The sequence below is a fragment of the Malassezia restricta genome, chromosome III (genome assembly GCF_003290485.1).
Source record: "Malassezia restricta chromosome III, complete sequence".
NCBI lineage: Eukaryota > Fungi > Basidiomycota > Malasseziomycetes > Malasseziales > Malasseziaceae > Malassezia > Malassezia restricta.
In genome coordinates this window covers 401,724-424,409 of record NC_040195.1, presented here as the reverse complement: position 1 = coordinate 424,409, position 22,686 = coordinate 401,724, and the positions used below count along the sequence as shown (strand labels likewise).

The 22,686-nt window shown below is 57.7% G+C and overlaps 12 protein-coding genes across 12 annotated transcripts; 6 read left to right on the top strand and 6 right to left on the bottom strand.

Annotated features, from left to right (window-relative positions):
- Nucleotides 1-41: 41 nt before the first annotated feature.
- Nucleotides 42-968, bottom strand: MRET_1858 (oligosaccharyltransferase complex subunit delta (ribophorin II); the record flags this gene model as incomplete). The annotated part of the gene is made up of 1 exon (XM_027628485.1): nt 42-968. One exon carries the CDS (start codon nt 966-968, stop codon nt 42-44), a length of 927 nt encoding a protein of 308 aa, XP_027484171.1.
- A 213-nt stretch (nt 969-1,181) lies between these two features.
- On the top strand, nt 1,182-1,591 carry MRET_1857 (diazepam-binding inhibitor (GABA receptor modulator, acyl-CoA-binding protein); the record flags this gene model as incomplete). The annotated part of the gene is made up of 4 exons (XM_027628484.1): nt 1,182-1,360; nt 1,389-1,461; nt 1,496-1,514; nt 1,545-1,591. 4 exons carry the CDS (start codon nt 1,182-1,184, stop codon nt 1,589-1,591), a joined length of 318 nt encoding a protein of 105 aa, XP_027484137.1.
- A 114-nt stretch (nt 1,592-1,705) lies between these two features.
- Nucleotides 1,706-2,307, bottom strand: MRET_1856 (zinc finger protein; the record flags this gene model as incomplete). Its single annotated transcript, XM_027628483.1, has 5 exons — nt 1,706-1,910; nt 1,937-2,004; nt 2,031-2,183; nt 2,211-2,271; nt 2,303-2,307. The coding sequence occupies 5 exons, from the start codon at nt 2,305-2,307 to the stop codon at nt 1,706-1,708; spliced, it is 492 nt and encodes a 163-aa protein (XP_027484713.1).
- A 161-nt stretch (nt 2,308-2,468) lies between these two features.
- Nucleotides 2,469-3,899, top strand: MRET_1855 (sterol-4alpha-carboxylate 3-dehydrogenase (decarboxylating); the record flags this gene model as incomplete). The annotated part of the gene is made up of 1 exon (XM_027628482.1): nt 2,469-3,899. One exon carries the CDS (start codon nt 2,469-2,471, stop codon nt 3,897-3,899), a length of 1,431 nt encoding a protein of 476 aa, XP_027484183.1.
- A 79-nt stretch (nt 3,900-3,978) lies between these two features.
- On the top strand, nt 3,979-5,208 carry MRET_1854 (cell division cycle 2-like protein; the record flags this gene model as incomplete). Its single annotated transcript, XM_027628481.1, has 1 exon — nt 3,979-5,208. The coding sequence occupies one exon, from the start codon at nt 3,979-3,981 to the stop codon at nt 5,206-5,208; it is 1,230 nt and encodes a 409-aa protein (XP_027484184.1).
- A 118-nt stretch (nt 5,209-5,326) lies between these two features.
- Nucleotides 5,327-5,710, top strand: MRET_1853 (BolA-like protein 3; the record flags this gene model as incomplete). Its single annotated transcript, XM_027628480.1, has 2 exons — nt 5,327-5,659; nt 5,687-5,710. 2 exons carry the CDS (start codon nt 5,327-5,329, stop codon nt 5,708-5,710), a joined length of 357 nt encoding a protein of 118 aa, XP_027484189.1.
- A 100-nt stretch (nt 5,711-5,810) lies between these two features.
- MRET_1852 (uncharacterized protein) lies at nt 5,811-7,149 on the bottom strand (the record flags this gene model as incomplete). Its single annotated transcript, XM_027628479.1, has 2 exons — nt 5,811-6,783; nt 6,809-7,149. The coding sequence occupies 2 exons, from the start codon at nt 7,147-7,149 to the stop codon at nt 5,811-5,813; spliced, it is 1,314 nt and encodes a 437-aa protein (XP_027484190.1).
- A 352-nt stretch (nt 7,150-7,501) lies between these two features.
- Nucleotides 7,502-8,956, bottom strand: MRET_1851 (zinc finger protein, C3H1 type; the record flags this gene model as incomplete). The annotated part of the gene is made up of 1 exon (XM_027628478.1): nt 7,502-8,956. One exon carries the CDS (start codon nt 8,954-8,956, stop codon nt 7,502-7,504), a length of 1,455 nt encoding a protein of 484 aa, XP_027484187.1.
- A 533-nt stretch (nt 8,957-9,489) lies between these two features.
- Nucleotides 9,490-12,678, top strand: MRET_1850 (importin-9; the record flags this gene model as incomplete). Its single annotated transcript, XM_027628477.1, has 1 exon — nt 9,490-12,678. The coding sequence occupies one exon, from the start codon at nt 9,490-9,492 to the stop codon at nt 12,676-12,678; it is 3,189 nt and encodes a 1,062-aa protein (XP_027484188.1).
- Nucleotides 12,670-17,247, bottom strand: MRET_1849 (regulatory associated protein of mTOR; the record flags this gene model as incomplete). Its single annotated transcript, XM_027628476.1, has 1 exon — nt 12,670-17,247. One exon carries the CDS (start codon nt 17,245-17,247, stop codon nt 12,670-12,672), a length of 4,578 nt encoding a protein of 1,525 aa, XP_027484240.1.
- Nucleotides 17,248-17,435: 188 nt separating this feature from the next.
- On the top strand, nt 17,436-21,740 carry MRET_1848 (AAA domain (dynein-related subfamily); the record flags this gene model as incomplete). The annotated part of the gene is made up of 1 exon (XM_027628475.1): nt 17,436-21,740. The coding sequence occupies one exon, from the start codon at nt 17,436-17,438 to the stop codon at nt 21,738-21,740; it is 4,305 nt and encodes a 1,434-aa protein (XP_027484624.1).
- On the bottom strand, nt 21,737-22,675 carry MRET_1847 (nicotinate-nucleotide pyrophosphorylase (carboxylating); the record flags this gene model as incomplete). Its single annotated transcript, XM_027628474.1, has 2 exons — nt 21,737-22,442; nt 22,467-22,675. 2 exons carry the CDS (start codon nt 22,673-22,675, stop codon nt 21,737-21,739), a joined length of 915 nt encoding a protein of 304 aa, XP_027484459.1.
- Nucleotides 22,676-22,686: the final 11 nt, after the last annotated feature.

Here is a 22,686-nt window from a genome sequence, read left to right as displayed (position 1 = left end):
ACGACAGGCGATGCACAGTCCTATCACGTGGCCTATGTTATCTACGCGGAAGTGCGGATCCATGACTGTGAGAGCGCAGAGCGGCCGCCCAGCATGGCTGCAACGAGGGTAGCGCCAGCGGCGGGAAATACGACCCAAACAGGTACGCTGACCCAATGCAGAAATGCGAGGACTTCAGTGATCCACACGCAGGCGAGAAGCGTCGACGCCGATCGACTAAGGGTAACTGTCTTGGAAAACAACGGGCGCCAAAGTGCAAGCAGAATCGACCACGGAGCAGCGAGGACAATAAGAGCATAGCCGAGACTCACAGCTTTGGGGGGCATGGTTTGCCATGGCTCGACTTGGAATGTGTGCTGGTGGAAGGGTTGGGGATGGAAGCCATCCGCAAGCTCGGCCTCGTATCGCGCCGACGGTACCTTTTGCGACTCGAAGCGACTTAGCATACTCTGAGAGAATTGCACGTCCAAAAGGGGCAGGGTCAGAGGGTCGATGGTCGACTGTGGGTCCTTAGCAAACGAGGCGAGTATCAGTGTCAGACGGAAAGGGTGATTGGGGCCAGCCTCAACCATCTTCCTCTTCAGATTTGGGCTGAGACGGTCGACGCGCAAGCTCCATGATGCAGAAGATGATGAGCCACGTACTTGCAATGGCCAAATGGATGTGCGCGAGGCATCCTCGTCGTCCATCACGACCCACGCTTGATGCGGCAGGGATTCACCCGTGGCCTTTTCACCGGACGATAGCGACGCAAAGAACGCGAGCTTGATCACATCGTCTGGTTCCATAGTGAGCGTCTCAGGCTCAGCGGGCAGGTCCCTAGCCGATGCGAACGACTTTTTGAGTCGTGAGCCACCATCAAACGAGGTGACGCTCAGTCGCAGGTCCTTTGTATCATATGATAGAGCTGCTACACTCATTGCCATGACGGCACATAGCAGCCATAGTGAGTGTGCGACCAGCATCATGGCCAAGGGCAGGGTTGGTGCGACTCGCTCAGCGCCTGACTCGTACAGGCGAGTCTAATCACTCTCCTAGTAGGCCCTTCTCTCAAGCACGTGTATGATTGGATTAAGTACACGTGGCCCGTATGTTGGGGCTCGTGCGTGCGCTGTCGTGAACGTCGAAAGCCCAGAAGCAGTGTGCCCACACTACGCCTTTCCCCCTCACCCGCAGACACTATGAGCGACGCACAGTTCCAGAAAGCCGTGGAAGTTATTCGCACCATGCCGAAGAATAGTTCCATCAAAGTGACGCAGACCCAGCAGCTAAAGTTCTACAGTCTGTTCAAGCAGGCTAATGATGGCGACTGCAACACGCAGCGCCCGGGTATGCTCGACTTTGCTGGCCGCGCTAAGTGGTACGTGCGATGACATCTAATCAATTAGGGACGCTTGGAACAGCTTGAAGGGCAAGTCGAAAGAGGATGCCAAGAAGGAGTACGTCGAGGCTTTCCTTGAGGTACGTGTGTTGGTATAGTGACTTACATATACAGGTCTTTGAGCCTGCTAAGGGTATGTGCATTGTGCTGGCTAACCGTGCAGATGACGCCGAGGTCTCCAAGTATCTGGAGGCTGTCAAGAATGCCTAGATGGGCGTGTGCTGGTCCTGGGTATTCCTCCGTAAGCCTGGTTGACATGAAATGGCCCAATTTTAGTCATACCACTCTCATGGTGAAAAGGGGTATCATAGTTCCGTAAGCTATCTAGTCCCAGTCGAGCTCGTCGTCATCAAAGTCGGCAAGATTAGGCATGTGGGCGCCTGCGTAAGAAGGCCCTGCACTACCTGCGCCCCCCTCAGCAAGTTTCCGCTGGAACGCAAGGGCAGCCGCTTGGTATCCACCCTGGTCAATTTTCGTTCCATCTGATCCAAACGCCTCTCGCTCCCTCACCCGGTCATCGCGCATTATGCTGCTTGTCAGTACTTCGATACTTACCTAGCATCAACACGCCCATCCTCGCCTTCAACTGACAACATAAGCTGTGGCGTCTTGGCCTCAATCACCTGGCCATGAGCATCGCTTTACTTACATAGTGATTATCGCAGTGCGGACAGTATTCATCTTCTTGTTCGTATTGCGCCATGTCCTTGCGGAATGCCCTGCGGCAGTTTTTACACAGGAACGCCAACTCCATCGTCTTGACCAGCGGGTGCGACTGTGTCTCTGCATGACATTGTGGACACTGCATCAGCACATACACTATACGTACATCAAAGAACTTGCGACAGCAGGGCGCACGAATCGCGACTTGGGCATTTAGAATATGTTTACTGGAGGCATGAGCCAACGATTCCAACATACCACATCCGCTGAGTCCCTCGCTGAACGCCAAAAAGGCATGCGCGCGTTGTGTTGGCTAGGCGAATTTCCCACAAAACACGTAAAAAGACCTATTGGGTAAATACAGATACCAGCCGCTCGTGGCCTTATTTTCTCGTCTGCCTGGGCCGGGGCGAGATTGTCCACCATGTCGAACAGTGCGCCCACGCATGAACTACACTTTGTGATCGGAGGTGCCGGATTCCTTGGCTCACATATTTTGGAAGCCTTGGTAGCACGCGGAGAGACAGCTGTGGCCTCCTTCGACATCCGAGAACCAACAGAGCGCGTGCCGAATGTTCATTATTACGAGGGTGATCTGACCCAGGCGGAATCGCTGACCAAGGCCATCACTGATGCGCAAGAAGACACGCGCACTGCCGGTATTGAAGGTCGCTCTGTGGCTGTGTATCACACGGCAAGTCCGGTCGCAGGTCTCGGTCCGGACGTGTACGAAAAAGTCAATGTGCTGGGCACAGAAGTCGTGATCGAGGTATGCAAGGAGCCTAAGAATGGTGTTGCCAAACTCATTTTCACATCAAGCGCAGGCGTTGTATTTAATGGATACGACCTTAAATTCATTGATGAGCGCGTGGGGTACCCCGAAACGCCACTGGATGCATACAACGATACCAAAGCGCGCGCGGAAAAACTGGTTCTGGAGGCTAATCACCATGAAAATGGTCTCAAAACTGTTGCACTGCGCCCAGCTGGCATATTTGGTCCTAGGGACCGACAGGCGCTCCCCGGCTTCTTCAAGGTCCTGGAGAACAAGCGCACTAGGTGGCAGATTGGCAAAAACCTTAATCTATTCGACTGGACTTATGTGGGCAATGTCGCTCATGCACATCTGCTCGCATCGGACTGCCTTGGCGTCAAGGGTCCTGAGCCGCGTCCGGAGTCCAAGTTCTTGACGTCCGAGCTTTCTGACGAGCATTTGCCTCTCAAGATGGGCGCGTCTGACCTCGAGGATGCCCGTGACGTACCCACTTCTCTCCAGCGCCAAGATGTATCAAAGCCAGCAGAGGACTACTGCCGTAATGTGAAGCCACTAATTGATTTGAGCGGCGTCGATGCCGTCAATCAACGCCCTGTCTTCCGCAACCGTTTTGATCAATTCTTCCACCATGCTTACCCGAACGTGGCATGCGGTGGTAATCCGATGCCAAAGTTGAGCTCATATGCAAAGTCGGAGCTATATGCTGATGGCGAGGCATTCTTTATCACGAATGGCCAGCCTATTCCCTTCTGGGACTTTCCACGTGCTCTCTGGTATCACTATAATGGCCACGTCGACAAACCAGAGCACATCATTGTCCTCAGTCTTATGTTTGCTCTGTTTCTTGCATTCTTGGCCGAGATCTTTTCGAAGCTGACTGGACGCCCCGTACAGTTCACCAGGTACCGCGTCACTTACACTGCATGTGACCGTTACTACAATATCGAGAAGGCGCGGCGCATTCTGGGATATGAGCCGATATATGGTCTCGAAGACTCTATTAAGCGCAGTGTCAAGTGGTGGAAAACCCTTCATCCGCCTACCAAGTCCATTCCCGGTGAGACAGCCAAGACCAAATAGCATGGCCATAGCCAAATCATCACGTGACACAAGGGCCATGCCCATGCCGGAGCATAGGGCCCATTGGCCATCCTCGAGCATGGATGATGATGCGCATGCTCAGAGTGACAAAGAACAGAGTGCTGTAAAGCGAAAAAAGCAACGGCTCGATATTCACGAGGCCAAGGTACGAGAATCCGCACGCATATCCCTCGAAAATAAGCGTCGTTCTACGTCGTCACAAATACAACACGAAGAGCGCTACGAACGCAGCTCTAGACACCTTGCAGCTCCTGCAAGATCAGATCATCCATGCATTGAAGGATGCGGCTCTGTATCATCATATGAAGTATTAAACCGCATTGAAGAAGGTTCTTATGGCGTCGTTTCGCGCGCGCGACATAAAGAAACAGGTGAGATTGTGGCCTTAAAACAGCTCAAGCTCGACAAGGAAGTGTATGGCTTCCCCATAACAAGTCTACGTGAAATACGAACGCTATTTCAAGCGCGGCATCCGCATATCGTCGAGATCAAAGAAATAGTCGTGGGTGATACCCTCAGCCAGGTATACCTGGTTATGGAGTTTGTTGAAAATGATCTCAAAACTATATTGAGCACGATGCGAACGCGCTTCCTACCTTCTGAAATAAAAACACTTATGCGCCAAATACTTTCTGCAGTCGCCAGTATGCATTCACACTGGATCGTGCATCGCGACCTTAAGACCTCTAATCTGCTTATGACGAATCGCGGGCGGATGAAAATTGCTGATTTCGGACTAGCACGCATGTTTGGCGATCCTCTGCGTGAGATGACTAGCCTAGTTGTAACACTGTGGTATCGTGCACCTGAACTATTACTTGGCACCAAAATCTATGATACAGCTGTGGATATGTGGTCTGTGGGATGCATCTTTGCCGAGCTTTTGTTAAAGGAGCCTCTATTTCCAGGGAAGAATGAAACAGACCAACTTTCTCGGATTATTCGCCTATTAGGCCTACCTACCGAATCAACATGGCCGGGATACACGAAATTCGCCAAAGCTCATCTAAAACATTCTGTGCATATCCAAAACAACATAAGACATCACTTCCGACATTTTTCTAAGGCGACCATTGACCTGCTCAAGTCCATGCTTTGCTATGATCCTTCTAAGCGCATTTCTGCAGACGAAGCTTTAGAACATCCATATTTTCATGAGCCACCGGTGCCAGCACATCCAGACACATTCGGAAGTTTTCCCTCAAGTGCAGCCGGAGAAAAGCAGCGACGCAAGAGCCCCCCAGCTCCACATGGCGCACATACCCACACGGCTCATCCCCTAGTATAAAATGCGAACGTCTTGATACCCTCCACCCAGCCCATATCCTGACGTAATACGAAACAGCCGGTTGGCTAGGCCAATTGGCTCGTAACTGACAGCTTCATATCCATCCTCTCGTAACATCATGAATCTGCTGCGCGTGACGCAAGCAGCCGGCCTGCCACATCAGCGCATGGTGATGGCACAAAGAAGCATAAACCAACTGCGCCACATTAGCCAGACATCAGCGCGGCACGATGCATCGACGCCTGCTGAAAAGCAAGACAAGATTATCCGAACTTTGACGGAAAAGTTCACGCCATCCGATCTTCAAGTTCAAGATATTAGCGGTGGATGTGGATCGTTTTTTGCCATTATGCTCAAGTCGAAAGAATTCAAGGGCAAGTCCACTATTCAGGCACACCGTATGGTGAATAAAGAAATCAAAGATGTAATCCAGGATATCCATGGTCTACAGGTATGTCGCCTACCTACTAACCCCAAGCTCAAGACCATTGCAGACAACTAAGCACCTTATCATTTCACCAAAGCATCATTCTTATTCTACTTCACGAAACGACGGGGATTCACAAAGACTGTGATATGCACGCTTTGCGCTCGCCTTGTACTTAAAACTGGCAGTCAGTAAAAACTGAAGAGGAACCGTACGTGACTGAAGCTTGACCTTTGGCCATTATTGTCACCATGTGAAGGGGTCCAAATTGACCAAATATATCACATAGCTTCGTGACAGACGTCTTTGAACCCAAAGTCGATACATGGACCGTAAACGGGTTCGAAGAATGTAGTATACAGTCCAACTTGTGAGGTAGTCCGCTAGTCTGTTTCTGATCAATCGATGACTTGGGTACCATATTTTGCTTATTGGAGAGCGTTAATACACCACCGGAAGATGCTTCAGGATAGATTGGCGTCCAAACAGGACCATGATAATTCAGGTACGGCAATGACTGATGAACGTACGTATGCTGCGTTTCTTCTGCCACACAATTGTCCGGCATCGGGCCATAGGCATGCGCGATATCGGACATGCACCACCGTACACACAAATTGCTCATGGGCGCATGGGCCGATAGTTGTCGCAGAGCTGAATACGCTGCATCTCGGTGCTGAAACACCACATCGAAGCACGGCTTGCGCTCAGTTGTCTTTTCTTTAACCAAATCAATGCCTCCAAACAGACTTGCGAGATCAAAGAGTAATTTTTTCGTAAGAGCGGCATGAGGGAAGTCTTGTGCACGCTTGGGCTGGTACATGCGAGCCATTTTTGACGTATTCGTTTGAATCCATATGTACGATACATTAATATAAGGCATATTCGCGTCGTACATAGTAAATCGCAACGTGCGATCACCCCGCGCAGGCTCTAAGCGCAAGTGCATATGGTAGAATATGGACGTCTGTACGCCTTTGAGAGCTTTAGTTGCATCATCTTCATTCGCAAAATCGGCAAACACACATTTGAGCTGACCATTTGACGAATAAGTGATAAGCTTGACGCTCTCTACAGGCGCCCATTGTGACAGGAATTGCACAAGCGATCTTTGCAGACTAGCACTAGGTGGTATACCACGAGGTAAACTTGGGTGAGACTGTGCGTACATACCCAGCAACAAACATGGTAAATGTCGACCATGTATGTGGCGTGCTTTTGTCCAAGCATAGGTTTTCCTCAGGAGACGTGCACTTTGACGAGAGAGACCTTGCAGCAATAAGTCTAGTCGAAAGACATGCATTCGAGCGATAGACTTGCCGAATCATTTCCGAATCGCTTTTGCATCGACTTAATCTCCTGGTGTGACCTGAAAACGTTTCTGTAGCAGCATTGGCATTACGCAGGTTGTTATTGTGGGTATCCAAACTAGGCATTGAACCAGACTGGGACTGTCGTGTGTTTCTCAAATGCGGAATGCCAAGAGGTAAAATCAGGTGGGGCCTGCATGTCATGCTGCACTCACTTGTATACGCCGGGTAGAAGCTTGTGTCATAGCTTCATCAGTGCCATGCGCCGACGGAAACGAACCACATTTTACGAGGTATCTTGGGGTCAAAACTTGAAGCACTGTTGTGCCAGTCCCTCATCCCTCCGTGACAGTTCTTCATAAAAACTTTATTTTTTCGATTTCTGTAGTCTAAGATAGGTTGTTGCTTACGTGCCAAAAGGCCAGGTCGCCTTAATGTACATGATAGAGGATGAGGATATATAAAAGAAACGGGGGTTTCAAGCAGCATAGTAGACAAGCGAGCGGGTCAGCGTCGTCTTTTTTTTGGCACAAGGGGCCAGATCAATGTCATGTGTTCATGCCGTCACAGCATTGGGCTGTGCAGCTGCCACAGCAGCAAAGTCGCGCGTTGAAATAGTTGGGTTCGTTCCATTGTTTTGCTCCATCTCCGGCTCTTCAGCCGTCGTCTGGGAAGGAGAGGGCTTGGACTGGTTGTCCGTACTGGGTGCCTTGGCTGGTTTGGGTGGAGCAGGTGCGCTAAGAATAGCAGAAAAGTTGGCCTTGTAAGACTTGTTCTGCACAGCTGTTGGCTCCGATGGCGTACCGCCAGGCAAGGCAGGGAACTCATCACTATTCGGCACGCGCTGTGCGGGCGTCTTGCGGCTCGCTTGAGAAGGCTGTGCGGTGGAACGGCGCGAGCCCTTACCACGTACATGATTCGCATTACTTGGGCGACGAGCGTTGTTACCCTTCTTTGTCTGAGGCGTCATGCTTCCACTGGAGCTCCCTTCTCCGTCCGAGTTTCTGCGATCCGAGCTCTGGTTCGTGCGGCGAGCGGTGTTCTTGTTCAGCCTGGCGTCCTGATCACTTGGGATATTCCTGGCATCTGTGCCGTCCGGAAGCACATGAGGAAACCGGCACTCATTAGAATACCGGCAAGCAGATCGAGCGAAGAAGGCACACGAGGGACGCACGCCATTCGGGCGACCGCGCTGCGTCGAGTCATGACGAGTTGTCTTGCCTGCTTTCTTGTTCGATTGGATCGTCTGCGTTGCTGTGTCGGTCGTGCCACCCATGGCTTGGTCATCTGGTTGGGACTGGCTTTGGGCCTCAGCGTCTTGGAAAGAGTGCTTGACTGAGTCAGCCACGCCGTTGGTCTCCGTTGCGCCGGGCATCGCGTTTATGGGAGCTGGGTACATCGGCACACCATTCGGCCCAAAAGGAACTTGGAACATGGGGTGACTCATGTCCATGTAGGGCGCAGGCACTCCATATAGGTTCGGCGGCGGCTGCAGCGGCATACCGTTGGGCGCGGCGAAAAACATGCCAGGGGGCGTCGGAAGGAACGTGCCATCCTGTGCGTTAAGGGGTACGCTGACCGGATGCTGAAATATGCAGCGCTCACCGTAGCGACAGTTGGGGAAAAACTTGCAAGGGATCATTCGTGCAATTTCTGGGGGCGGCAGATTCGCAGGCGGCGCATTGTTATTCTCGCTAGATGCAGGTGCCTCTGCAGAAGGTTTTGACTGATTCGCAATCATAGTATCAGCGCGCAGAGAGGCCTCGCGTACGAGAGCAAACGCCTCTGCGTTCTGCTCGGTCTGTGCCACAGTCACTTGCGCCTTGCGCGGGTCGGCATGTCGTGTGATGAGTTCACGTACGATGTCCACATTTCCACGCTGAAGAGCCTGTGTCAAAGGAGTGTTGTTGGAGGCGTCAACAGCGTGGACAAGGTCTGGCTGCTCGTCGAGCAACGTGCGGACGGCATTCACATCGCCGTGCTCACACGCCTGGAAAATATTGAAACTCATGATGTAAAGGGATAAAACGAGAATCCAAACAGCTCCAACGGGTCCTCAATGTATGTGCTGTTCCTCTTGTGCAAAAAACTCCTCTCGTACGCACAGCTCTTGTGTACGATGGATACCGCTCGAAGAACCCTGGGTTGGCAAGCGACAGGCAAGTTGCGTGGACCTTTTTTTTCAAATGTCGTTCGCACAACTTGAGCACGTGATAGACTGTGTGCGTGAGGCGCATTTTCTGCGCGCGCCCTGACCAAAGGGGCCGAGACGCGCAGATTGCCTCCACCAACCAGGCCAAGCGCGCTGCTCTTTCCAAGTCTGACAGGGGCGAATGTCTGTGTAGGAAGCGCGACAGGCGCTTTTCCGCATCCATGTAGTAGAAAAAAGGAACACAAAGCGTGTCTGTGTCGTTTTCAGGGCTAATTCGCTATGCAAGATTTATACATAGTACGCGCGAGGTTGCGTGTTGCGGACAGAGGAGGCATCTGTGCGAGGGTCGGTGGGAACGCCATTTGCCACGTGATTGTCTCTCTATCACCATCATGGACACGCTCGTGGCGCGTCTCCAAGACACGCTTTCGAGTGACCAGGCGACGCGTGATGCGGCGGAGCAGTATTTAGCACATGAGACGCTCCCCAAAAGTGGCACAGACGACGTGCTGGGTGTCCAACTGGCGCAGATCTTATCGGAGGCGTCCCTGTCTCTCTTTGTGCGACAGGCAGCTGCTATTGCGCTAAAAAAGTACGTGCGCAAGCGCTGGTCTATCTTTTTTGATACATTTACGCAAGATATGGTGGTGAATGGCATTGTACAGACTGTGGATGCCACACCGGTCGAGGCAAAAGAACACATTCGCACGTCTCTTTTGGCCTGTCTGTGCGATGCTGAGCCGAAGGTGCGCAGCCAGGCATCAGATATCCTCTCTTTGATTAGCAGCTGTGACTTTCCAGACCATTTTCCACAGCTTCTGCCTACACTACAAGGGTACCTTCATTCTTATACTGAACAGGACGCTCATGCGGCGTACAAGGTCCATGGCGCGATGAAATTCCTTCTCGACTTGGTCCATGTGGAACTGGACGAGAATCAACTGCTGATGGTGGCGCAGCAGCTGGTGCCTTTGCTCCAGGGTATTGTAAGCAGCTCCAGTGACTGGATTACGCCTCACACACGGGCGCGCTGCATCAATGTGTTCCACCAGTGCCTCATCTCGCTCTATATGGCAAAGGATACGTACGTTGATACGGTGCATATGGTCACGACGCACTACCTTCCACCCTGGCTCCAGGGCATGCAGGTGCTCATGTCACCCGACTTTTTCAACTCGGCGAATTGGCAGGAGCCTGTGACATGGGAGATGCTAGGCTTGCGTCACGAAATCGTCGCATTCCTTGGAACGGCCTCGCACTTTCGAAACATTTTTCAGGAATACGCACCGACTTTGCTGCGCCTTGTCATTGCTCAACTCCAAGCCATGGTACCGCTTTTTATCGAGTGCCATATGCTTGACAACATATCGTTTCCGTCCTCTGTCGAGGCCGATGCGGATGTGGCATGCAGCGTGTCTATGCTAGCCGAGAGCTGCTTTACGTTTCTCACTCGCCAGAGTCGTGCTGCTGCTATGCGAGACGTTTGTGTTCAGGGCGGTGTTGGCGGCGATGGTGCCGCCACAGACACGCTGCATACACTCCTGGTACTCATGCGCACGTACGCACAAGTCACGAACGAAGACGTTGAGACGTGGGAAGCGGATCTGAATGCGTATGTGGAACAGGACGATGCAGAAAATGTCCTAGCAGGACTTCGACCTGCGATCTCCGACTTGCTGGAAAATATGCTCGACTCTTTCCCCCTGCCGGTGCTGCGCCAGCTGCGTGTGTGCGTCGATGGCATATCTACGGCGCAGGCGCACGCTAAGGACGCCTGGTGGGTCCCCATCGAGGCCCAACTCTGGCTCATTGGTGCGTCGCATGAGGCGGTGGATGATATTTTGTTGGACCGCGACGACGCGGATTTATTGTCAATACCGCGCATGCTGGAGCTTCTGGTTTTACCGCATCTCTCGATGCAGGCGCCCATATACCTCTGTGGCCGGTGCTTTGTTTTTGCTTCGCAGTACGTCCAGGCACTTCCGCAGGATGTGGCGCGGCGCATTTTCGTGGCCGCCGTGGATGTTGTACGTATGCCGGACGCGTCTCTTCCCCTGAAATTGTCGGCAGTGCGAGCTATATGTAACATCAAGATGGACCGTGCTGAAGCTACTGGGTCGGACGATGCGGCTGTGTTGGAGCACTTTACCACGCTACTACCTGTCGCAACACACTCGACGCTCGTGCTTCTTCTAGACACGCTCGAAGCCTTTATTCCCCGGGACAAGTCCAGCTCGCTGTCTCTCGATGTGCTGCAGCGCATGACCGAAGCCATCCTGCTGTCTTGGCGACATCACATGTCGGATCCTGCGATTGAGTTGTCGATTTCGTATGTGCTGGAATCGCTTCTCAAGTGCCCTGTACCTGGCTGCCCGGCCCAGACGCTTTACATGAGCATGCAGGCATTCGCGCCTTGCTTAAGCGTGGATGTCGAGCTCGGCGTGGCTCCGAGCGCGGCAGCGATGATCCGGAGTGTGTTTCGCGTTGCGGATGCCGAGATGCTGAGAGACGTTGTGTCTTTTGCCTTCCCGGCGGTGGCATCGTACATGCTTGTGGGCGAGGATGTCGAGGCACTCCAGAGTCTGATGCAAAGTCTTGCGATCCTTTGTGAGAAGTGCCCACATGACATCTTGGGGTGGCACGACGAGCACGACACCCCGTCTCTACAGATTCTCTTGCGTATCATTGAGCGTCTGCTGTGCATGGACGAGCAAGTTTGTGGACAGGCCTTTGGCAAGTTCCTTGTTGCGCTGTTTGCACAGGCAGGCAGCATGTTGGCGCCGGTGATGCCTGCGCTGCTACATGCTTTGGTCGCCAAGCTGGCGCAGGCAACGATGCCAGACTGCACACTCACCCTGCTGTACGCGTTAGCGTACCTGATGGCGCACCACGCCGAGGCTGTTGTGGCCCAGCTGGCTGCGACCGAGCTGGAGGGTGGCGAGTCTGCGCTTGTGACATTTGTGCGTCGATGGCTTGCCGATGTGTTGTATACCACGACGCCTGACATGCTTCAGGAGCACATGACCGCCCTGATGCAACTCTTTCAGCACTGGACACCGTCGCTGCAGCATCTCTTTGTGGATGGCGACGTTCTCCCTGCGCCGGACCATGTGATCATGACTCGCTCGCGTACCAAGGCCTACCAGCAGTATGAGCAGATTCCCGCGTCGACCAAGGTACTCAAGCTTCTACTGCAAGAGTACGCGACGAGTCGAAAGCTTCTGGACGAGGCGCATGCTAGGGACGTGCAGGCCAAGGCACCGCTCGAAGAGCAGCTGGATCATGATGAGTGGTCGGACGAGGATGACGTGGACTTGGGCCTGGATATCAACTGGGCCGACTTCCAGGACGAAGAGGAGGAGGGGGATGTCATGGACGAGGCGGACGTGCGTGAGGCATTGCGTGCGGTGGGCATCGCGGATGTCCCATCAGGTATCCGCACGCGCCGCGATGTCGACCGCGTGCGCAGGACGCACTGCCTGGCGCAGTTTCTGCGTTCGCTCGACGCGCGTGTCCCGTATGTGGGCGAAGCTGTGTCGCATCTGAATGCCACAGAGAGGGCGTGTCTATCGTCACTGTGAATACCGACGGATCTCGACGATGTGATCAGGACCCCCAAAGGCCATGACGGGGCTGTGTGGATGGAAGGCGACTGTGCTCGTGCTCGGTGAGTATGGCGACAAGGGAGCGAGTCGCTCGTAGACCGGGCGTATCGCATGAGCTGCCGAGGCGGAGACTGTCATGGACGAGGAGGAAAAGGCCGTGGAGTGCAGTGCGCGGTAGAAGGGGCGGCCCATGGGAGATAGATCGTGTAGGCTGTACAGTTGCGTGGTGTGCACAATGGTCGGTCCGGCTGTATGGGGTGAGCTGGTCGTCGCCAGCACGGGGATACGGTCATGCACGGCCATATCTGACAGCGACGCATGGTCGGTCGGCACGCGGCTCTGCAGGATCGAGGCGCGCGCACGGATATCCCATACACGGAGCGCGCCGTCCACACTCGCCGACACGAGCTCGCGTCTGCCGTGCTTTTGGAGATGGACGTTCTGGACCCACGCATGGTGCTCGTCCCACAACTGCACCAGACTCGAGGCGGGTGGATGGCGCTGATCGTACACGCCCAACGAGCCATCGCCAAAGCCGACCATGAACAGATGCCCAATATCCGCATCGCTCGTGAGCGATGTCGCACACGCATTCACATGCGTCGGCACATCGGCAATGCACAGCTCGCGGTGTGCATCCCACAGGCGCACGAGCCGACTATCACCAGCTGTGAGCAGGCGGCCATTCACCTGCTGCCAGTTGACGCGTACGCCACTCGGGTAACGACTGCGCAAGAGGTCCGGGAGCGCGCGGAATGCGCTCACGAGCTCGGGCACCGCGCGGTCATAGCGTCGGAACAGGTGCACGTTGCCATCCGCCGACGCCGTCAGCAGCAAGGCCTCCACTTCCTCGTTGATGAAGGCCAGCGACGTGATAGGTCCGTGCGGCTGAGGCCCATGGCGGAACGAGCTCAAGAGCCGGTGGTCTTCCCAGTCCCACACACACAGCGTGTCCTGCTCGGTCACGCCGACGAGATGGGGATCGTACTCGTGGAACATGAACATGCGCACGGGTGCAGGCATCGTCAGTACGGCTACGCGCTTGGACCACCGCACATCGCCGGCATCGTCGACCTGCTCCATCGCCTCGGCGATGTGCCGCTCACAGCGCTGGCGGCGCCACATGTGCCGATTGTACTGGGAGCTCCCGGGCTCATCGGCCTCCGTCGACTTCATCTGCGGCTCCGTGAAGTACTCACTGCACCACTCAAAGAAGCTGCTCTTGAGAGGCAGTCGCTCCCGGACGCGCCCTAGCCACGCCGTTGTCAGCCCGTCGTCGTGGCGGCGCACATTGAGACGGTGAAGATCACTCGCGATACATTCAGCGAGCACGTCCTCGATACGCACCTCGCGTCGCGAGCTTGCCGTGGCGTCTGCCACCACGGGCTGCGGCGTGGCATGGTCGTACGGCGGTAGGTACGCACACGTGTTGCGGCTGTGCGGTGGTTGCTTCGGGGCGGCCATGCCAGGCTGCGTCGGTTCGGCATGCGTCGGTGCATACGTAGGCGCTGGCGAGCCGGTCATCGACGATATCGCCCGAATCGTGCGCGACAAGGCCGAGGCGGACGTCCGCCGCACAGGTCCCTCCCTCGGTGGATTCGCCGCGGCGACGGGCGCGCGAGTCGGCCCCTCAGCCGTCGGGAAGGCATGGGGCCTCGACAGCTGCTCGAGCGACTGGTGCCGCATGACCGAGTTGGCCGCGTGTAGCGAGCCGTGCTCGAGCAGGGCTGACATGATTTGATCGACGACCGTGCCAGCCAGGTTGGCCACATGGGGGTGCGGGTCGACGCTCAAGTCAAGCAGAGCGACGAACAACGTCACAAACGCCGGGACGTGCGCAATGTCACTTGGCTCGACGGCGTGACCTCGTTGTAAGACGCCCTCGAACACGGCCGCCAGCAATGTCTCTTCCTGCGCAATGCGCTCTTCTGTCTTCGTGCTCATGTTGGGTGCGTCGCTGCTATCATGCACAGACGATTCACGCATGTAATACAAGTACGCGGCAAGCACGAAAAAGCCGTGGTAGTAGTGCACGAGCGCACTCAGCACGATGACCAGCTCCCTGCGCACAAGCGGACTGCAGTCGCTGCCGGACGCCAGGATCGCCACGGCGATACCCACCTCCAAGTTGCGCTGGCGTACCGGTGTGAGTCCCGTCAAGGCGCCGGTGCACACACACGGTGGCCGAGCCGTGCCGTGCGTCCGCTCCCTGCGCCGATGCTGCTCGGCTGCTGTTGGGTGGGCCACGTCGATGGTCATGCTGCCGCTCGTGCCAAGGAGCACGCCGAGCGCATACAAAATCGATGCACGCACCTCCGGCGATGCGTCGCTGAGCAGACAGCACAGCTTGCCGTGGGCATCCTTGGCGATCGCGCGTGCTTTGCCCACGTCGTTGTTGTCCCAGAGCTGGGCGAGGCACAGCGCCGACCACTGCCGCAAGAGGTAGTCGTCATCCTCGAGGTGCTCAAGACACGCGTCCATCACGTCTGTCTCGAGGCAGGCATCCTGTCCGAGCGGGAAGTCGCGGCAGAAGACGGCGAGGATGAAAGCGCACATGGCGCAGTGCTCGCTCACATTCGGGATCGGCAGCGTCTGCCCGCCGTGCGCGGCGCCCGGCACGTGGTTCGGCTGAAAGGGGCTCAGGACCGACGCAAAGTACATGTATCCATTATCGCGGAGCAAATCGACCTGGCAGCTTTGGTCGACGGCGAGAATGCGCGCCCAGATGTAGATGAGGACCGGCTTGAGATCGGCGGCGGGGCTTTGCAGCAGTTTGAGCACATACGGAAAAATACCGATACTCAGCGCGAGATTGACGGCCCAGGGGCCCAAGTCCAAGAACTGACTTAGGAGGATGAGGGCACGCAGACGGTGCACTTGCGATAGCAGCACCTGGAGCACAATCGGCAGCTGCGATGGAGGATCGTGCTGTACACGCACGTCGGGGTCGGTGTCGTCGTTGACGTCGCCGCCTGCATCCAGGGGGTGGGCCGAGTCGTCGCCGTACAAGCGCACGACTGAATGCCTCTGAACACGCCAGCGCGGTGGTCTTCGGCTCACGTCACCTTGCGAGAGCCATACCTCAAACGCCTTGAGCTGCTCGCTGAAAAAGGTCGAGTGCTGGTACTCGAAGGCCGCGAGGTGCGGGGGCATAGGTGTGCCGTGGTTCTCTGCCTCGGCGCGCGCCTGCTCCTTGGCGAGGAGGGTGGGCAGCTGCGAGAGGCACTGATCGACGGCGAGGTCCCAGCTGTCCCACAGAGGGTGATTGTGCGTCGGCGGCAGGCGTGGATGGCTGACGGGCGTGCAGTGGTAGAAACGCATGATGCGCTCTGCGAGCAGGTAGTTTCGCAGCAGGGCAGCGACCATGAGATCGTCGCGGAAGAATCGGCGGAAGAGGGCCCGCGGCAGGACGGTCCATGCGATCGTGTCGGTGACCGCGGTCAGGGTCCAGTTGAGTTCGCCCAGCGGCGTGCGTCGGTCTTGCAGCTGGCCTGGGATATTCATGACCATGTCGACGTTGAGGGGGCTGGGCAGTGGGTTCTGCAGGACGAACCATCGCAGCGATATCTCGATGGGCGAGGTCAGGCAGCACGTAAACAGATCCGCCGGCAGGTCGGGGTTCATCGGGAGCACTTCGTCGGGGCCACAGGCCGCTAGGTGAATCGAGTCGCGCAGCGGGAACTGCGGCTCGCCAGCTGCATCGGTGAAGATGCCGTCAGAGCTGGGTATCGGAGGCGGCTCGCGTCCCTCTGCCGCCGCCAGCTTGACCTCGTCCTCGGCACGCAGCTCGGCGAGGCGCCGGAAGTTGGCGACAATATGGCCGGCGGCGCTCGTGTCCCACACGTAGATGCACGGGTGGCCCAGCCATGTCTGCAGGTCGTACAAGGTCAGGGGAATGTACTGCGTGTACGCCTTGTTGAAGACCCAAATTTCGCCACCGGGTGTGGGTTTCGGCACGCCGTAGCCATTGTAGTAGAAGAGCACGCGCTCGTCTTTGGCCGTGCGGCGCAGATTCGTACAGAAGCGCTTGGTCTCCTCGACGATCGGATCGAGGTACTGCTTGTACCGCGTCTTCATACTCAGCGTCTCGAACTGCACCTGCAAGTTGCGCCCGATCGCCGGCAGTGCCTTCGTCGGGTCCAGCGACTCGGGATCCATCCAGCAGATCAGCTTCGAGCATGGGTTCGTCTTGCTCACATCCGGCGGATCCACGCCGATGTTGAGGCACATCACGAGGGCGGCTGTGACCGTGCGCAGCCGCTCCCGCATGCGCCAATCGGGCAGATCCTCCGCGCGTCGTGGGCGCGGAATGCCGTTCGTCGCATGCCGCTTGTTGCTCCAGTGCGTCATGTACGGCAGCTCCAGGACGACCCAGTCCTCGGCCTCGGGCTGCAGCAGCGCACCATGCCGTGGGCCCGCGGCCTCGTCGGCCTCCTGCTCGTCGCCGTCCCTGGCCGCGCTGCGCACGCGCACCGGCATCGTCGCGGCCTCGAGCTTTTGGACATTGGCCTCTGTCAGCGGATCGTGCGGCGGTGTCTCAACCATGGCGCGGCACACGCGCTCCCTTGCTCCGCTGGGCCCACACGCCACCTGATGGACGTGCCCACACGCCCTCGGTGGGCGTGCCACGCTCCACGTACTCGGCCGACAGAAACGCCACCACGACGCACCGGCCGGTCCTGGGCGCCGGGGGCATGCATCGACACGCCCGATGCGTTGACCGGTGGCTGGCTATGGTACGCGACGCGCCTCGACGCCGGGTCCAGCTTGTGACGCGGCATTTTCAAGCGGGCGTACGTGCGCCGGCCAAGTCACTGACGCCGGCGACGGAGCTCGGCACGTTTCGTCTGGGACCGCACGTCGCGATCCCCGTGCATGCGGCGGATGCGCCGGAGCGCGTCCCGCCCACGCGCCTGATGCTCGATACGGAGGACCCGATCGTGCTGGAGCACCTCGAATTCCTCGGCAAGAAGTGGCAGCTGCGGCAGGATGTGTTCTTGTCGTCGCCACCGGGCCCGTACGCGCGCCGGCTGTGCCAGACATTTGCCGCGCTGATCCAGGTGCCTGTAGAATACGTGTCGCTGCATCGCGATATCGGCGAGGCGGAGCTCCTGCAGCAGCGCTCGCTCGAAGCCGGCGGCAACCTGCGCTACGACGACGGGCCTGTCGTCCGTGCGATGAAGCACGGCCGCCTCCTCATTCTTGACGGCATCGAGCGCGCGGAGCGCGGCGTGATGCCGATCCTCAACAACATCCTCGAAAACCGCGAGCAGAATCTCGCGGACGGCACTCAGCTCGTGCCCGCCGAGCGCATCGCCGCCGATGACGCCGGCCACGGACACGCCCGCTTTGTGCCTGTGCACCCCGACTTTCGCGTGTTTTGCCTCGGCGTGCCTGTGCCGCCGTACCGCGGACACCCGCTCGATCCGCCCTTCCGCTCCCGTTTCCAGGCGCGCTGGGTCGAGGGCGCCGTGTTTGGACCCGCGCTCAGGGCCGCAACCTCGTCGCAGGGCTCGTCCCTGCTGGAGCGCTGGGGCGAGTGGCTCGCTTTGCTGCGCCTGCACCACGAGGCTAGTCAGGAGGAAGGCATACTGCCTGCGACCGAGCTCCTGCCGCATGTGCCGACGACCGCCATGCCCCTTCTCCGCGACATCGCCTCGGTGTACCCGCCGACGACCGCCCTGCCTCCCGCGCACGGCCGACCCGAGGCCGGCGCACGCGTCGCCGAGTCGTCCCTCGCGATGCTGAGTACCGCGTACCCAGCTATATTGACCTTCGATGCCAAGAAGCGCCAATCCCTCCATGACATGCTGGCACGCGTCGCACTCCACGGCGGCGTGGGCGGCCCGGCCACCTTCCGCGCGGGTCGCGGCCTGGTGGGCTACACCATCGAACGTGTCGTGCGCGTGTCTGCGACGTCGGCGCGCCTCACATTCCGCCACGACGGCGGCGACGTGCACGTCGAGGTGCCGTGTGGTCCGCGGCCGCTGGTGCCGCTCGATACCCTGGACCAGGAGCACGTGTCGCTCACGCCGCGCGTCAAGTCGCTGCTGACCACGATGCTTCAGCTGCATAGCCTCGGACGTGATATATGTATGGTGCCTGCCACGCTCGACGCCGAGTCGCGCTCTCAGGCATCGTCGTCCAAGTCGACGTGCATACACTTGTTTGCCGCCTTGCTCGGCTACCGAGTCGAGACCATTTGGCTGTGGAAAGATGTGAGTGGCACGGAGCTCTTGATGCGCCGGGCCACGACACCCAGCGGTGCCACGATCTGGGAGCCGGCGCCTCTGACTCTGTCGGCCCTGCGTGGCTCCCTGGTGCACCTCGCTGGCGTGCACGTCCTGGGCCCGACGCTCGAAAGTCTGTCTCGGCTCACGCAGGACCGCGAAATGGAGCTCTGGGATGGCACGCGTCTCACGACAGAGGCAGACGTACCGCTCTCGAACGAGCTGGCCGACGGCCATGTATGTCGCATGGCACCGAATGTGCGCATCATCGCTACGGCGCCCCAGATCGGCGACTGGCTATCGGAAGGCGTAGCCAACATGTTTGCTACGCTAGCTGCGCCTCCGATGACGGCGGACGAGGAGCGCGCTGTCGTCCAGCAGCAGTCAGGCGTATCAGACACCGCCCTCGACCCCGTGTGGGCCTTTGTGCACAAGTACCGCACGCAAGCGTCCGACGCGAATGTCGGCCTGCACAAGGCCCGCCGCTTCGGCACGCGTCAGCTCATCCGCATCGCTCGACGTCTCGCGCGCTGGCCTGACGACGACGTGTACCGCCTCCTGTTCCGGAATCAGCTCTGCGACTTTTTGCCTCGTACGGTGCGCGATATCGTGCACCACATGCTGCTGGATGTGGGCATCGCGCCGCATGGCTCAGAGGGCGCGTTCCAGTACAAGCCTCCGCTCCGCTTGTCCGCACCTGTAGTCGAAGCAGGCACCCTTGCCTTCTTCGACGAGAGCGGCAAGCCTGTGCTGCGTGTGCCGCGCTACGACTGGCGCACCAAGGATCCTGAAGGCGCCTCACTGATTCCCAACGCCCACGGCTCTTTCTTCCACAACACGCAGCAGACGGGGCTGATGCACTCGATCGTACAGGATCTCGAAACGCTCGACGAGCATCTCCTGCTTATGGGTGCTCAGGGGACTGGCAAGAACAAGATCATGGACCAGGTACTCGAGCTCCTCGATCGTCCGCGCGAGTACATCCAAATGAACCGCGACTCGACGGTCGGCGAGCTCCTGCAGCGCGCCTACCTCGAAGACGGCCAGCTCAAGTACGCCGACTCGCCGTTGGTCCGTGCGATCAGATGCGGCCGCGTAATGGTCGTCGATGAAGTGGACAAGTGCTCGGCGTCCGTCTCTGCCGTGTTCAAGTCGCTGGCCGAGCGCGGCGAGCTCACGCTGCCCGATGGCCGACGCGTCGTGCCGCAGGGCAGCGTGGCTGATCCGACGGCCATTACCGTGCACCCCGACTTCCGCCTTGTGCTCCTGGCCAACCGACCCGGCTGGCCGTTCCTGGGCAACGCCTTCACCGAGGTGATCGGCGAGGGCTTTAGCTCGTACGCCGTGTCGAATCCCGATGCCGAGTCAGAGGTACAGCTCCTGTGCCGCATGGCGCCGAACTTGGATCCCAAGCTGATCCGCTCACTGGTCCTATCGTTCCATGGCTTGCGCGAGGCATTTGACCAGGACCTCATCAGTCATCCATACTCGCTACGTGAGCTGATCCACATTGTGCGCCATTTAAGTCGCTACGAGGGCGAGAACCTTGGCGACGTGATGCTGAATGCTCTGGCGTTTGACCTGCACCGTCCCGAGTCGCTTCGACTGATTGCGCGTGTATTTGCCGACCACGGCCTCAAACTGGGCGGCATCACTCTCGAGCAGGTACAGCAGCGTCTCGAGAAGCAGGCGCGGGCCAAGCAGCTGCGTGTCGAGTACAAGCCCAAGGGCGATACGAGCCTCGACAAGCCCAAGAAAGGCAAGGACGATCCCAACAACGACCCGCACGTAGGTGGCAACACTTGGCGCGGCGGCACAGGCGGTCGTGATACGGCGGGTCTCGGCGGCCGCGGCGGCTTTGAGCGCCTGTACAAGGGCCACAAGATCCATCAGATTCCCAAGGAGCTCAAGGAAGAGGTGCCGGACCACATTCGCGCCGAGGCACGCAAGATGGCCGAGCAGGCCCTGGCCGACAAATTAGCCGAGGACCGCTTGGACCGAGACGAGGCCCAGTTTATGCGGCGCATCAAGGCCAATGTCGAAGGCCAGGTCCTGCACTTGGCCAACGTGCTCAACGGTCTCACGGCAAACGAGCACGAGCGTCGCTGGCTGGTGCGTCAGCAGGAAGGCCAGCTGGACGAGCGCCGACTCACCGAGGGTCTCGTGGGCGAGCGGGCCATTTTCAAGCGGCGCAGCGAGGCACCACCTGAGGTGGGGGCGCCGCAAATGAAACCGAAGCGAATCCGCATTGTGCTTGATGCATCAGCGTCCATGTACCATATGCAGTTTGATGGGCGCCTGTCTCGTGAGCTCGAGACGTGCCTCATGATCATGGAGGCGATGCAACGTGTGGACCCAACGCGCTTCGAGTTCGACATTGTGGCACACTCGGGCGATCAAGTCGTCATTCCTCTCGTCAAACTCGGCGCCACGCCCAAGAACGACGGCGATCGCTTCCGCATCTTGCGCGATATCGTCGCCTACACGCAATACTGCATGTCGGGTGATCATACGGTCGAGTGCATTACCCAGTCTATCAAGGACGTCCGCGATCGCGAGGCTGACGACTACTTCGTGATTGCTCTCTCGGACGCAAACTTGAGCCGCTACGGCATCACACCCGAGATACTCGGCCGCGCGCTGAAGCGCGACGAAAAGGTCAAGGCGGCTGTCATCTTTATCGACAGAGGCGGCGTGGAAGCTGGCAGCGTGGCTCGGGCCCTGCCTGGCCGTGCCTTTGTGGCCGAGGATACGAAAGACATCCCACGCGTGCTGTCCGACATTCTCACGTCGCTCATACAGAGCTAGTGGTCCACTTTCAGACTAAAATCAATATGCCGTGTCGACTGATGGATGGAGCTCGTAGAAATAATGTCAATGGCATGGTTCACCCGCTGTCCCGTCGAGAGATTGGCTAAGGTAATTCCGCCACTGCTTTCCAATAGGAAATGATAGTCCTTGCCTAGTTCTTCCTTGAGGCGCTGTGCCGTCTGCACCAGCTCGTCTCCGGCCATATTGTCGAGCATCACCACATCCGCGCCAGCACAAATCGCCTCTCGGGCTTCTCGGTACGATGGCACTTCGACATCAATGCGAATAGAGAAGCCGGCAGCCCGGCGCGCCGTAGTCACAGCCGACGTGATCGATCCCGTGCTCCATACGTGATTATCTTTGAGCATGACCATACTACTCAGATCATAGCGATGCGCATCCACGCCACCCACAATCATACCATACTTTTCCACCAGGCGGAAACCTGGCGTTGTCTTGCGGGTGCCAGCCACGATACCCTCGAAGCCAGCCGCACGCGAAGCATCTAGCAGATCGCGCGAAGCTGTGGCAATGCCTGAACACCGGGCGAGCGTGTTCAGCGCCACACGCTCGCCCAGCAGCAAGTTTCGCACAGGCCCCGAAACTTGCGCCACAGCGATTTTGACCGTGCCATAGGCCACGTCATCGACATTGTCGCTGGCTGTCAGGTATCGCCCCTCTTCAAAGAGCCAGCGCACGCTGTCATAAGTCGTCTATACATACTCGCATTGCAACTGCTCAAAGATGGCATCCACGAACGGCACGCCAGCCAGCACGCCTTCCTGCTTGCACCACAGCGTCGCTGTGCGAAAAGCATCACCTACAACGTAGCCACCCCAATCAAAGGCTGGGCAGTCTTCTCGGAGCCAGTCTTGCACCACATGCTTCCATGACGGCGGGAGTAGATGTGCGTACTTGGCTTGGGTGGCCATGAGAGGCGTGG